The sequence below is a fragment of the Littorina saxatilis genome, linkage group LG2 (assembly GCF_037325665.1).
Source record: "Littorina saxatilis isolate snail1 linkage group LG2, US_GU_Lsax_2.0, whole genome shotgun sequence".
Classification (NCBI taxonomy): domain Eukaryota; kingdom Metazoa; phylum Mollusca; class Gastropoda; order Littorinimorpha; family Littorinidae; genus Littorina; species Littorina saxatilis.
In genome coordinates, this window is record NC_090246.1 from 66,722,037 (window position 1) to 66,737,889 (window position 15,853).

Sequence of the window (15,853 nt, forward strand, 5' to 3'; positions counted from 1 at the left end):
TTGGAACTGCTCGCTTGGACAGTACCGCCAGAAGATTCTCCAGAAAGGTGAGTGTGCATGTGAACATGGATGTCGTTTTTGTGGATGCATTTGTTCGAAGATGTTGTGTTTTGGACAGTACCGCCAGCAAATTCTCCAGAAAGGTGAGTGTGAACATGGATGTCGTTTTTGTGGCTGCAGTTGTTAAAAGATGTTGTTGTGTTTTGGACAGTACCGCCAGCAGATTGTCCAGAAAGGTGAGTGTGAACGTGGATGTCGTTTTTGTGGCTGCAGTTGTTAGAAGATGTTGTTGTGTTTTGGACAGTACCGCCAGAAGATTCTCCAGAAAGGTGAGTGTGAACGTGGATGTCGTTTTTGTGGCTGCAGTTGTTAGAAGATGTTGTGTTTTGGACAGTACCGCCAGAAGATTCTTCACAAAGGTGCGTGTGAACATGGATGTCATTTTTGTGTGCAGTTGTTAGAAGATGTGTTTTGGACAGTACCGCCAGAAGATTCTTCACATAGGTGCGTGTGAACATGGATGTCGTTTTTGTGGATGCAGTGTGAACGTGGATGTCGTTTTTGTGGCTGCAGTTGTTAGAAGATGTTGTGTTTTGGACAGTACCGCCAGAAGATTCTTCACAAAGGTGCGTGTGAACATGGATGTCGTTTTTGTGGATGCAGTTGTTAGAAGATGTTGTTGTGTTATGCAATTTGTGTTTGCAGTTGTTAGAAGATGTTGTTGTGTTTGTGATCTTGTAGATGTGTTTTTCTTGTTTATTTTTAATTTCGTTCTTGTTGTTAACCAATGTAAGTTATAAGACACTTGTGTGTTTTTTGTTGTCGATTCCCGACAGAGACGTATTGTCGTTGATTCTGTCATCTACGCAATACGTTTGCGTTTAATTTGTAGTTCACTAGATTTCGGATTGATATTCGCGAAAGTTGTGAAAGCCCTTGTTCTTGTCATAGCTTTATTTCATATCGCCTTTTCAAAAGATGTCAAGGATTTGTTATTAGTTTTGAGTATTCTCTGTTGAGATTTGTTCTTGTTGAGTGTAATGGTTTGCTTATATTTGCATCTTTCTGAAGATTAGTTTGAATGTGAAAACAGTTCCTGTTTTGCCCGAAATTTCGCTCAAGTTATTATCGTTTGTTTTTCCGACTGACACGTGTCAGAGCAGTGTGACACCTCGACCCGGACTAAGTGTGACAATGACCGCGGTTGAGGAAGTTATGACTTTTTATTGCAAATAAGATCAAGAGGGTTGCACTCCGGTGAATTTTACCATAAACGTTGATGTTTGACGCATAATCTCGACACCACAGCCGATTAGTTACTGGCGTCAATTCCGACAAAACATTTCAACCCGTGAAGGATAGTCCGGACACGAACACAGCGATGGAGAACACTATAATGTGTATATATGTGTGACTAGCAAGTCATTTAGTATGCGGGAAATTTGCAGTGAAGGTCAATCAGCATCAAAGGCGTATGATGTTGTTAATACTTCTGTCGACATCACACGCGACGGGCACGCTTCCTGTCAGAATCGCTTCCATCATCGTCTGTCACATGCAACCCAACAGGCGACAGTTTCCTTTAACACATTTCCCCCATTTAACTTATCGTTTAGGAGTGGGGGTAGGTAGGTAGAGGGGGAGGGCGTGTGGGGGGTGGGGGGGGGGCGTCAGCGGGTATGGATTGGTGGGGTGAGAAAACAGAATGATAATGATCGATTGTTCCATTTTTGAGGTAACGAAAACCTAAATCTCTACTGTCAATTAAATGTGTGTGTGTGTGTGTGTGTGTGTGTGTGTGTGTGTGTGTGTGTGTGTGTGTGGGTAGGTGTGTGTGTGTATGTGTGTGTGAGTTTATGTTTTTATCGGGTCCGGGAGCGATCAATGCTTTTTTCAACGATATTTTGTTAAGATGTATGTGTCGCAAAGTTTATGCCATTCACGAAACACCCCGAGACCCTGATTCTTCTTCCGCCAAACGTGAACACGATAAAGATGTGTATGCACATTCTAAGTTTTTGTTACTTTACACACGGAATCTTACATTTAAGCTGCAGCAAGCGAGTTCACATGCACGGCGCTAAAAGCTAGAAAGAAGGAAACTGCGCGATGTCACTCTTTTTAGCCTTTGCCAGTGAGAAATCAGTGAAACTTATCTGGTACATGGAGTTATCGTGTGTGTATCACCCCAAGACAGTACACAGGCAGACGTTTCATGACTGGCCCGTAGCGCAGTGTAAACTCTAATGTTTTTTTTAAAAGCTGAGAGCGTTTCCAAGGTAAGCAAAGAAGTCGGGAGGGCACCGGAGGGAAGGGCATCTACCACTGACCCCCGCGTCTCCTGTTTTTATCGTTAATAGCGGGGCTGGGGCTGGGTCACCCGGTACCCCCCTCATTCTTGCAAAAACGCCTCCTCCTCTCGGTTAACGGTTTCTCCTCTTACTGGATGGATGTATGTATTGCTGTTTGTAACGGGTAATATATAGCAGGGTGTACTTTCTTAACCTCCTAAAATCTCCATTTAAGAGACAGATAATCATTAGCATCTCCATTTTAATTTGTTACCCCTGTAATGTAGCGACTCAGCTCATTTCTGTGTGTCTTACCTTCTGTTTCCCATTTAAGACCAGTTTCCATCTTTTTGTTTTCCTCTGTCTGTCTGTCTGTCTGTCTGTCTCTCTCGCTCTCTCTCTCTCTCTCGCTCTCTCTCTCGCTCTCTCTCTCTTTCTCTCTCGCTCTCTCTCTCTCTCTAATATATATATCCGTCTGCGTGTCATCGTTAGTCTACTTTTGCGCCTTATTCTTCCATCCCTTTTAGGGGGCTGTTTCAGGTACAGTTTTGTGTCGGCCTATTTCTTTCTCTTCGGGCTTTGTTCGCCTCCCTGTATTCCTCCGTTGACTAACGTGTGCTCTCTCAGTATTCTCATTGACCTGGATCATTATTGAGCTCTATTTGTCTTCATTTAATTTCTGTCTCTGTGTGCACCATGCAGTAGCTTCTCTTAATTGTCCATACCATTTTTACACCTGCATTTAGCAATCTGCTGTCCTTCCTCATACCCTGGCCAGAGCAAACATCTTGTTGCTCGCGGGTGAGCTCAGTATCATGACAGTTACTGGGCGAACGCAATTCACTGCTCCATGCGTAAGAGTGCGTGTAAAGTCCATAGAAGGAGGATAACCGGGTAATTCACTCTTGTCCATACGGGCCGGAAGTATGTTCCTTGTCCAGACCCAAGAGATCGTTGCGGGGGAGCGAGCGAGTGTAGCAAGCTTGTGTGACATATTGTAGTCCGTCTCAGGTCTGGCCACGGCAGAGACAGGCAGGGTACAGGTAGAGAGGGAACCTTGCAGGGAGGGGACGATGGGCCGAGGTGAAAGTTATCAGGGTCTTTAGGTGTAGGTGCGACCTCGGGCCAGCGGGGCCGTCGTAAAGCATCCTATCTGGGCCGTTGAACGAGCGATAGGGGCTGATTTAAGGTCAGCAATATGGCTCCACTTTTGAAAGGATGACACTGAGGGTAAACTAAGCGGAATTGTCCCGCGGGCTACTGCTGTCTTTTGACGTCCATTGATGTTACCTTCCGTGGCCAATATTTCACCTGGAGGGATGACGTGTTAGGGGGATTTAATGACGTTGCACCACGCTGTCTCGGTCGCCCAGGCACAGTCTTGGGATCCCGCCTTGCAACAGTGATGTATCGGGGTGCACGTGGCAGTAAGGGGCTCCGCTCACCTATGTAACTTCAGCAGGACCGACCGCAGCATCAATAATATGCAGTGCGTCGTCTGTGCCGCTGACTCTGCGCAGGTATATTCTGCCCATAACGTCTTTGCTCCTACATGAAATAACGCAGTTTTAAAGGGAGAGGTACATGACTCAGCAAGGCAGAATTCATATGGCTGTACGTCACATATTGTATTGCGTATCAGAGGAGTTCACAGTTTCTTACGTCGCATGCACTCTGCCGTGAGTTGCATTCAAGCATTGTGGCAACTGACCGGGGATGGTCACCCGCAAGTTTCGTGCTACTATTGTTGCACTAAGGACATGTATATCTTAAGTAGGCATGAGGGGGTTTGAAATCTGAATTTGTGTCATTTGAACGTTTCTTCGTCCAGATAAAATATTTTGCCAATGTGAAGGTTTACATAGTTTCTAATAAATAGTGTAACCGAAAGGGTTTATGCGCAGGTCTCTCAGTTAAAAATGTACCAAAGACTTTCGGGCCACGTCCTTCTTCAGTGAAATGAATGTAAGCAAACAATGACGTAAAATTCTTGATTTAAAAAAGAAAAAAAAACGTCATGTAAAACGTTAAAAATGTAAGGCGTACACTGCAATGTGCTGGTGGAAAACGACTTTGAAAGGAGAAAAAAGTTCATCAGCTGGACTGTCAAAACGCTTCAAGACAGCGTTTTTTCGTTGCACTCTCGGCTTATTTGCCTGCTTCTTTCTCTTTATGTTTGTCTCTCTTCTTCTCTGGTGTTTTCTGTTTTGTTCATGTCTGCCTGGTCTGTCTCTGCATGTCACTATTTGTCTGTCAGTCCGTCCCGCTTTCTACTTCTTCCCCCATCTCTATATTTCTGTCTCTGTCTGTCTGTCTGTCTGACTGACTGTCTTTCCATGTCTGTCTCTCTCTTTGTCTATCTGTTTGTCTTTCCCAACCACTCTTTTTGTCTGTCTGCCACCCCTACCCCCTCTCTCTCTCTCTCTTTCTGTGCAGTTTCGGTCTGTCTGTGAACATTTATGTACACTGACATATCGTAAAAACTTGCCCGTTACCAGGATAGAGAGTAGCAATCCAGGGGCTAATCGGCTTTCTTATCACTCACTGTGATCTTTATTTGATGAACTACCCCGATCCCCCCGACCCGAGCCCGGCGACCTGTACGCGCAAGATGTGAACAGTTTGGGGATAGGAGGCGAATATAGATATCTTTCTCCAGCTCGCGACACACTTAAGTTCTGTCTTAAAAGGTTGAACTGGACTGCCATCTGTAGGCACTGAAGTCATTCTTGGGTGTTTAATTGTCATCTCTTGACATCAATCAATCAATATCAATAGGAGGCTTATATCGCGCATATTCCGTGGGTACAGTTCTAGGCGCTCTGCAATGATGCCGTGTGAGATGAAATTTTATACGGCCAGTAGATTGCAGCCATTTACCTTTCACGGCCTATTATTCCCAGTCACACGGGTATAGGTAGACAATTATTAACTGTGCCTAAGCAATTTTGCCAGGAAAGACCCTTTTGTCAATCGTGGGATCTTTAACGTGCACACCCCAATGTAGTGTACACGGGGGGTGTTCGGAAACCGAAGAGAGTCTGCTCACAAAGTTGACTCTGAGAAATAAATTTCCGCCGAACGTGGGTTTGAACTCACGCTGACAGCGGCCAACTGGTTTGAACTCGCGCTGACAGCGGCCAACTGAATACAAATCCAGCGCGCTTCATGATTGCTTCTAAGGCCTCTGTAAATTCGACGGACAGACCTTTAGTTTATTTCAATTCATCCACAAGAAACTTCGAGTTCGAACACGACAGCTGATGTAAATAAGATATATTAGGGAAAACGGATTGTTATGTCGTGTTAAACTCCTCTGTTAATCAGTTATTGGTATTTAAAAAAACAAACGTTCGGTTAAATTGTGGATAATAACAAGTCGAAGATGCCAGAAGGAACACACAATATAAACTGGAACATAGCAAAGATTCTTCAGTGCTGAGTGAAAACCGTGTTTTAGATTCGAGGGAGAGGATTATACAAACTGGTCAGCGAAATTGCCAAACAAGGATGTAAGGGTCTCAGGGTGTTGGTGTGCAGACGCCAAGGTTTCGCCAAACTGACGGATTACAACCGGAGGGTCTGGGGGTGTGGGGGATCTCCCGTTATCGTTGCTTGGTCCTTGACGTTTGGGTTGACAAGCATGCTTATATATTGGAGAACTTGTATTTGTTTATTCTGCTGAGTTTGGTTTGCGGTTATGATACAGTTGTCGCCAACGATGCCCACAGGAGCTTATGACTGTGGGTGGGATATTGGGGCGATGAAGAGGTGCGGGTGGCTTATGTTGAGTATGGTTGTTCCTGTGCCGCGCAAGAGTTTTGTGTAAGACACTTCTTCGCCGAGCGTTACCCGGTCAGAGTTGGACACAGGCAGAAACGGAACGGGTGAGGTCGGGGCGGGTAGGGAGAGGGAGAGGGACTGAGAGAGAGAGAGATGGAGAGAGAGAGAGAGAGAGAGAGAGAGAGAGAGAGAGAGAGAGAGAGAGAGAGAGAGAGAGAGACAAAGAGAGAGAGACACAGAGTGAGAGAGACAGGGATCGGGCACTTTCAAAAACTGTATCGTTCAGTACCATGCAGTGTTTTGCCATACATGATCAGCAATACTGTCAGGATCAGTTTTATAGTCATTAGACTACGTACCGTAAAAGGATTATCAGACCCAATGTGGTTAAAGCATGGTGATACTAATATAATGCTCCCAAAATTATTGACATGGTTTATTCTAATATAATGCTACAGTAGAAATTGCAATGACAATTCTAATGTTGGAATTGGTCAGCCTCGGCTCTCATTTGGCAAGACGGAGTCTGGACTACGTACGCCTTTAAAGATCCATCACGTAGGATGCTGACCAGGGGAACTGCTGTCAGACAAATGAATTGACACGCTGACCATCAAGTTTAACCACTGTCCGAGCGTGACCAGAGCTGGACATGATTCGTCATAATCACCTTTAATCACCAGCTTATCTCTCGTGTCTATGCACTATAAATCAGAGTGGTAGTAATGGTGGTGGTGGGGGGGGGGGGAGGGGGGAGAGAGAGAGAGAGAGAGGGGAATAGAGACACAGAGAGAGAAAGAGAGAGAGTGTGTGTTTGTTTGTGTGTGTGTGTGTGTGTGTGTGTGTGTGTGTGTGGGAGAGAGAGAGAGGGGGAGAAAGAGAGAGAGAGTTAATATACTTATATTGAAAAAAGAGTTATATTAGAAAAAAGAGTTATATTGAACTAGATGAATACCCGCTTCGCCGGGTACGGCTGCGCCAGGAAGAAGTTGAGCCGAATACCCGGCTGCCCCGGGGACCAGGCCGGCGCACCGCACGGAGGAAGGGAGACAAACGCGGCTGAAAACAGATAAGGAAGAGTTCGAATGGATCGAGAGAAAAACCAAAATCGGTTCAGCGCTGCGCGCGAAAAACCAAAATCGGTTCAGCGCTGCGCGCTGAGAGCACGTGTTGAAATATCTCATCGATGAGGTTGTGTCCGGGGTGTAGCTGAATACGGACTCCAAATTTGAAGCAGATCCATCGAGAACTTTGGCTTGGCATCGCGGACACACACACACACACACAGACAGACAGACAGACAGACAGACAGACAGACAGACAGACAGACAGACAGACAGACAGACAGACAGACAGACAGACACAAGTCGTATATATATATATATATATATAGATAGAAGAGAGAGAGAGTTACAACAAAAGGGAGAGAGAGTATCTAACTTCATTTCTTTCTTTATTAAACTGAATTAGCATAGCATCTTGCCACAGACATCATACTCTCAACTAACTCCCAGCTCACCAACCACCACCCAAACAAGACATTCCAGCACTTAACGCTTGGGTGACATCGGGGGAGACCGGGCCAAAGTCACGCTTGACTGACCACAAGCAACACGCCCCCTGCATCCGTACGGTGCCTAGCACTTCACTCTGTTAGCTTGTCAACTGACCAGCGGGGCAGGACAAAGCCAGATTGACCAGTGGTCAGTCCCTCTCTAATTGTAGTGTCCAAGCCTTCGGCACCGCTTTTTGACCCCTGGGGGTCACCCTGCAGACACGAAAAAAGACTTAACTGAAACATTTACATGTATAGGTGTTAAAGAGATGGTGTTAGTGTTAGCCTTTCCTTTGTTTGTTTGTTTGATTGTTTGCTTGTTCTATCAGATATAGTGGAAACTCCCTTTTGGGTTCGCAAACATTCTGACAGAATCCGGTGTTAAAAGATAGTTAAGATGAAGGTAAAGTTAATAAGTGTTACGAATAGAAACCTGAGGGAGAAAAAAAATATTTCAAAAGGGGGAAAGTTTCAAATCGAGGGATCTTAGAGGGGCAATCGAATCCATTGTACATCACTGTTTCAATTTATTCACGTGCTTGATTTTGTTTTTAACTTATTTAGGGATACTGTTTCCTAAGCTATGACGTGCTAGGATAATTGCTGCTCTAACTTTAAGTCATGGAACTCGTAAGCCTCTGTTGTCATTATTATTCCTTGGCTGAACTGCTGAGTTACTGGTTGCCTTTCATTGCTCTTACACTCTGTTAGTTTATTCCATGACATCCTGAGATATTCGGTCCGTACCATCCTCCCTGTATCATCCTCCCTGTCTGCTGTAATTTTCTATGTTATACTCTCACTGTCTGGTGTGTTAGGATACTGGTTGCGTATATATCTATGCCTTGCTCGGATGTTAATGGAATTTTCGTCCTTACTCTCTTTTATTTTATAAGTAAATAGATAAATAAATAAATGCTGTTGTAATAAACAAATAAGTGAACATCCTCTCTCCTCCTCCCCTCTCCCCTTCAGCGCCAAAATGACCACCCCAGCTCTCACGTCCACAGTTCACCCCTAGTTCTTTTACCTACTTGACCAGTAACGCGTAAGAGCTAGTATGACGGCTTACTAGTGCCAAAACCTGGGGTTACCCATTATCACGTGATAACTACTAATTAACGCTGTCAGTTATTGTTTTCACTCGTTAGTTACTCATTTTCACGGGATAATTAGTAATTTTCACGGGAAACTGACTATTTTTTTAGTTTTGGCACTAGCAATGCGTCAGGAAGTGAGCCAAAACTAAAAATTAGTAATTAACAGGTGAAAGTTAGTAATTTTCCCGGGAAAATTAGTAATTAACACGTGAAAATGGTAATTATCAAGGGAAAATTACTCATTTTCCCTTGATAATTACAATTATGAGATTTTGGCACTAGTAAGCCCTATGACGGCTTACTAGTGCCAAAACCTGGGGTTACCCATTATCACGTGATAATTACTAATTAACGCTGTCAGTTACTGTTTTCACCTGTTACTTACTCATTTTCACGGGAAAATTACTAATTTTTAGTTTTGGCACTAGCAATCCGTCAGGAAGTGAGCCAAAACTAAAAATTAGTTATTAACAGGTGAAAGTTAGTAATTATTAATAAACACGTGAAAATGGTATTTCGAGGGAAAATTACTAATTTTCCCTTGATAATTACAATTATGAGGTTTTGGCACTAGTAAGCCGTCATAAGCTAGGAGACTACACAGTCTGTACAGGAAGGCAGACACTGAGGAAGCACGGTTAAACCACAGACGAACGAACAGGTTACCTTTTCACTGGGGGAACTGAAGTGGACATGACACCGTCACGGCGGCCAAAGAAGCGTGAAAACCAAGCAAGCTCGGACCGTTCCGTTCTAAAAACCGCTACAAACGTGACAACAAAAACAGCAGGGGAGCTGACACGCCAAAGGTTAACTTTTCCCCCTCTCGTGGCGGAAGAGAAGAGGGCTGGAGATTAGACGGGAGCGACACAAATGCAAACAATATAAGATGTTTGATGGATCGGCCTTGGTCAATAAATATGAAACAAAAGACGATATGCTCCCCCTCGGACCGACAAAAAAGCTGGTCTGACAACAAACATCCAATTATCGTTTTTGTCATCATTTTTGTAGTGAGAAAATAAGTGCACAATCAACACAGGGAGCCATGCTTTGAAACACAAGTATCGTTTTGATAACCACACGAGTTCCGTTTTGATAATCACTGGCAATCAAAGCTGGCGTGTGAAAGCAACTTTCTGTGTTTTTGAGTTCATAAAATGTTGGGATGAATATGTCAGGTTTGAGGATGCACAGTTCTGTAGGTTCATCTCGGTATTCCACCCCCTCGGCTTTCAGTTGTAAATATTAAGCTTAGTGATCGAATGTGGAAGCTACGTTGGGTCAAAGGTCACAGAAGATTTGCGTCGTGCAGCGAAGGAAAGAATCGCGATCTTGTTTCCGACTCAGTGCCTCTTTGTTTTTCATTAGACCTGTCATTCTGCTTGCTCGGCTTTGTTAGATGTTTGCATGTCTTGTTGCTATTTTCTTTGCTTTTATTATTATTTCTTATTTGCGCTTCGTTTATCGATACAACGTCTTGTGCACGGGTCAAAATGTGTGTGTCAGGTTTGACTTGAACTTGACGTTCGTGTTTTTCCGAACGTCTGTGTATCGAAACACAGATACACGCACTTCATGACTTTGTAAGAAGACAAAACATATCGGTAGGTTTCATTTGTTTATGATGAATTTATGACCTTTCATAAGTAGTTTTGTTTTTTGTTTACTTTTGCCAGTTTGCCAGTTCGTTTGTGGAACTTTGCAAAGCAGTGTCGTGTCGTCTGTTTAGGTCTGGGGAAACGCCAATGAAAAGAGCCGAAGAATCCCCGAGCGTTTCTATTGGGTTTGCCTTTGATTATCCATGTATAACCTGCTTCCTGCAACTATGGTAACCGGGGATTTATTGCCTGGGGAACATGAGATTTTTTTCCCAGGTGCTTGTGAATGAAAACTCGTGAAAATGATGACAAACATGTTTATTTTCGTCAATTGTTGCAACCGAGGCACTACAGTTCATTACAGAGGCATGCTAAGTGAGTCAACATGACGATGGCGTCAGGTTTATAAAGACAGTGATGTAAGCCAAAACAGAGACGCAGGTCGTTCAATGGTTACAAACCAGGATGGACATTTGGTTTCAACAGTGTTTATTTAGATACATTTATACAATTACAAGGCCATGGAATTTTGATATAGCAAAAGAAAACAGCAATATAAACTTCACACCGGTGACACTGTGACGGTTCCCCTACGCTTTGTGTTCGGTGCCCTGACCCTTTGTGTTCGGTTCCCACTCGGTTCCCACACGCCAAAATTCGCGGACAAGATCGAGGTAAACATCCATTTTTGGTAGTATTACGCAATGTTGCTCTCTGAGAATGGTCTTGTTAGATCTGTGAGTGTTTACACTACATGCCTAGGTGCTGTTGGATTGAAGGTTTTTAATATTTTAGCCGTTATTAGGTAGAATGCCTTCCACTTTACTGCAAAACTGCATAATTCGTAGCATCGGCAAGAAATATCCTACCAAAAAATGCCTGCTTGGAACTGTCGTTGGTCCAGCAAAAAGTTCAACATGTCTGTAGCAGACAGCCCAAGTTTCAAGATTGTAGGGCCATCCAAACAGCCGTAATAATAAAAACAACAAAAGTAGTCAGTGAAATTGGCTGTGTTCGGTCCCCCCACACTTTTGTGACGTAGGCGTGACGGTTCCCATAATTCATTGTGTCGGTCCCCACTTTCTGTGTCGGACCCCACTTTCGACCTAATTTCTCTGTGACGGACCCCACAACCAGCCTATTTTGTGTCGGTCCCCACACCTTCTTGGATTTATGACTTGCCGGTTACTTGTATCATTGTATTCATTGAATCTTATTGTCTCGGAGTTATTTTTCAGCAAAAACCGGCAAGGCAGCACCTTTTGTGATACCAAGTAAGTCAGATGACATCAGTATGTGTGTGTGTGTGTGTGTGTGTGTGTGTGTGTGTGTGTGAGAGAGAGAGAGAGAGAGAGAGAGAGAGAGAGAGAGAGAGAGTGTGAGAGAGAGAGAGAGAGAGAGAGAGAGAGAGAGAGAGAGAGAGAGAGAGAGAGAGAGAGAGAGAGAGAGAGAGAGAGAGAGAGATTGACACCTTTCCAGATCACTCCGGTTATGCGACACTACCGCGAGCGTCACTACCGCGTGTCACACTACCGCGAGTACGACACTACCGCGTGTAACACTACCGCGTGTCACACTACCGCGAGTACGACACTACCGCGAGTATAACACTGCCGCGTGTCACACTACCGCGCGCGTACCACAACCGCGAGTACCATAACCGTAGAGAGAACGCATGCAAACTTACTTCTTGTGAGTTTGTGTTCTAACTTTGATTGGAAGCAACCCATTCTATATGTATTCTGATAGTGTGTTCTGATCGTTTTGAGTTCTTGGTTAGCATGACAAACATTGAATTAGTGTTCAGAGAACAGACCAGGCCTTTTTGTTTTATATTTCAAGGAAACATTTCAACCTTTGCCTTCAGCCATGGAAGTCGTAAAATGACACGCGGTAATGTTATACTCGCGGTAGTGTGACACGCGGTAGTGTTATACTCGCGGTAGTGTCGTACTCGCGGTAGTGTCGTACTCGCGGTAAGTTCTGTTTCTGTACCCGCGACAGCGGCAGCGACAAAAGAAAACGCGCGCAAACGCGTGACGTGTTTCCGTACTTGCGTTTTAAACATGCGGTAAAATCTGTAAACTCCCGCGTTGCCGCGCGACAACGCGAAAAAATCGCTCCAGGACCCTTTCAAAAAAATCGCGTCGCTTGCCGCTTGTCGCGCCGCTAACGCGTCGCGCGTGTGGAAACACTCCTGGTCATTTTCTATGTGCTTGATTTTCGTCGCGCCGCTGGAAAAACGCTGTCGCGGGTACGGAAACACAACTTTAGTGTGAGACGCGGTAGTGGTACTCGCGGTAGTGACGCTCGCGGTAGTGACCAGCACCCGATCACTCCACATAAACGCTGGTTCTGGTTGCATTGTGCCGCTGACATACAGCTAATAGGATTTTTTTTAATCCTTTTGTGGTATTGCTGATGATGCTGAACATGTATTTTACTAGTTTACCAATATGTATCTTTGACCCTGATAGCCTACGAAAACGGAGCAATCATGGCCCAACATTGGCCCAATGCTGAATTTATTGGCGCGGTGTTGAGCCTTAGTCGGGCCGTTGTCGTAGGCTGTCAGGGTTTATGTAGCCTTGTTCCATTGTATTCTGACTGTCATAAAGTAATTAATTTTAAGAGAAAGCAGTCATGAACACAAGGAGCTGGGAAAAGTTGCCTCTTACAACAAGCGTGGATAAAGACACATACTTGTGGCATAAACTAATAAAGTTAGTCTCTCCCTCTCTCTCTCTCTCTCTCTCTCTCTCTCTCTCTCTCTCTCTCTCTCTCTCTCTCTCTCTCTCTCTCACACACACACACACACACACACACACACACACACACACACACACACACACATACTGATGTCATCTGACTTACTTGGTATCACAAAAGGTGCTGCCTTGCCGGTTTTTGCTGAAAAATAACTCCGAGACAATTAGATTCAATGAATACAATGATACAAGTAACCGGCAAGTCATAAATCCAAGAAGGTGTGGGGACCGACACAAAATAGGCTGGTTGTGGGGTCCGTCACAGAGAAATTAGGTCGAAAGTGGGGTCCGACACAGAAAGTGGGGACCGACACAATGAATTATGGGAACCGTCACGCCTACGTCACAAAAGTGTGGGGGGACCGAACACAGCCAATTTCACTGACTACTTTTGTTGTTTTTATTATTACGGCTGTTTGGATGGCCCTACAATCTTGAAACTTGGGCTGTCTGCTACAGACATGTTGAACTTTTTGCTGGACCAACGACAGTTCCAAGCAGGCATTTTTTGGTAGGATATTTCTAGCCGATGCTACGAATTATGCAGTTTTGCAGTAAAGTGAAAGGCATTCTACCTAATAACGGCTAAAATATCAAAAACCTTCAATCCAACAGCACCTAGGCATGTAGTGTAAACACTCACAGATCTAACAAGACCATTCTCAGAGAGCAACATTGCGTAATACTACCATAAATGGATGTTTTGGGTGACAGTACCTCGATCTTGTCCGCGAATTTTGGCGTGTGGGAACCGAACACAAAGGGTCAGGGCACCGAACACAAAGCGTAGGGGAACCGTCACAGTGTCACCGGTGTGAACTTATAACATTGAATGTGATCTTAGAGGCAACAACAACAATACAAACACACAACACAATACAAACAATGACTGAACATGTGACACCAGCAGATAAGTGTACGCAATCAAACCTTATGGAATAATACAAATATAAGGTACAGGAAGCAAACGCTATACATGAATGACTGGATAAAGGCTAAAATATGCGTTGTTAAAGATGTCTTTAACGATAACGACATGTGCTCTTTTGAGGAAATATGTGAACGAACTGGATATAAACAGTCTCGCCTATTTGAATATAATGCAATACAGACTGCCATTAAAGCTCTATTATTGCGTGATACGGGTCAGGCCCGGTCTGATCATATGCCATTTATACAATTATCTCCACGCCAAATTCGCCTAAAGATGTTAAATTATGAGATAAAGGAGCCAAGCTCAGCTGGATTTTGGTCGAACAAATTAAATATTACATTAGAAGATAAACACTGGAAATTAGCTAACGAATGCTCGACAGAAACCCGTCTTCGTCTATTGCATTGGAAAATTTTACACAATATATATCCCACCAACATTTTGCTACATAAGATGGGAATTCGTCAAACAAATCTCTGTCAGTATTGTAACGAAACCGACTTCATCGAGCACTTTTTCTGGCAGTGTAGAGCAGTGCAACCCATATGGCAGGAATGTCAAGGGTACATATTTAAATGTACAGGCAAAAATATAAAGTTAAGCTGCGAAGAGGCTCTTTTTGGGTATTTCACACGTGATATCCCCAGAGAGAAAACCTTCATAATTAATCACCTTATATTGATATCGAAAATGTGCATAAGCCAGTTTAAGTACGGAAATCCAAAAACTAACATGAAGGTCTTATTTCAGAACCAAGCTCGACTTCGAAATCTCTAGTAAAATTGAACTGTGTATAAGAATATAGATAAATAGTAGTATAGTGCTGTTAATGTAAAGTTATTTATATATGCGCCGTATGATGCTGTGCTGAAAACTAGTACTGTAATTGGTAATTTGTAAATTCTCGCCTTTTGTCCATCGAGCGTTGGATTAATTAACTTGTTATGTATTGTCCCGCTGAAAATGATATTATTTAACAGAAATATGGGAACAACAACAACAACAACACACACACACACACACACGCACTCACACACACACACGCACATACACGCAAACAAACGCACAAACTACTAGACATATCAAAGGTGAATGAAATAGCTGTAACGTTAGAGTAACTGTAGTGAAGAGTGTCCATCATATGAATACATGTCCAGGCTAGGTAAAAAAGAAGAAAAAAAATACAATAAAAAAAAATAAAATAAAAAAAAATAAAAAAAAATAAAGACAGTGATGTAAGCCAAAACAGAGACGCAGGTCGTTCAACGGTTACAAACCAGGATGGACATTTGGTTTCAACAGTGTTTATTTAGATACATTTATACAATTACAAGGCCATGGAATTTTGATATAGCAAAAGAAAACAGCAAGATAAACTTATAACATTGAATGTGATCTTAGAGGCACCGGCACGGTTGGCCTAGTGGTGAGGCGTCCGCCCCGCGATCGGGAGGTCGTGGGTTCGAACCCCGGCCGGGTCATACCTAAGACTTTAAAATTGGCAATCTAGTGGCTGCTCCGCCTGGCGTCCGGCATTATGGGGTTAGTGCTAGGACTGGTTGGTCCGGTGTCAGAATAATGTGACTGGGTGAGACATGAAGCCTGTGCTGCGACTTCTGTCTTGTGTGTGGCGCACGTTAAATGTCAAAGCAGCACCGCCCTGATATGGCCCTTCGTGGTCGGCTGGGCGTTAAGCAAACAAACCAACAAACAAAAAATCTTAGAGGCAACAACAACAATACAAACACACAACCCAATACAAACAATGACTGAACATGTGACACCATTTGAGCGTTTCAAAATCAATAGCAGTCAGTTACC

At 43.7% G+C, this 15,853-nt stretch overlaps 1 protein-coding gene across 1 annotated transcript in view; it reads left to right on the forward strand.

The window, feature by feature from the left end:
* The window catches only part of LOC138959572 (protein Wnt-9a-like), a 63,490-nt gene that overhangs the window by 10,000 nt on the left and 37,637 nt on the right, over positions 1 to 15,853 (forward strand). Inside the window, exon 3 of the mRNA XM_070331112.1 lies at positions 1 to 47. Within this exon, the coding sequence (XP_070187213.1) occupies positions 1 to 47 (47 nt within the window). The remainder of the gene's footprint in view (positions 48 to 15,853) is intronic.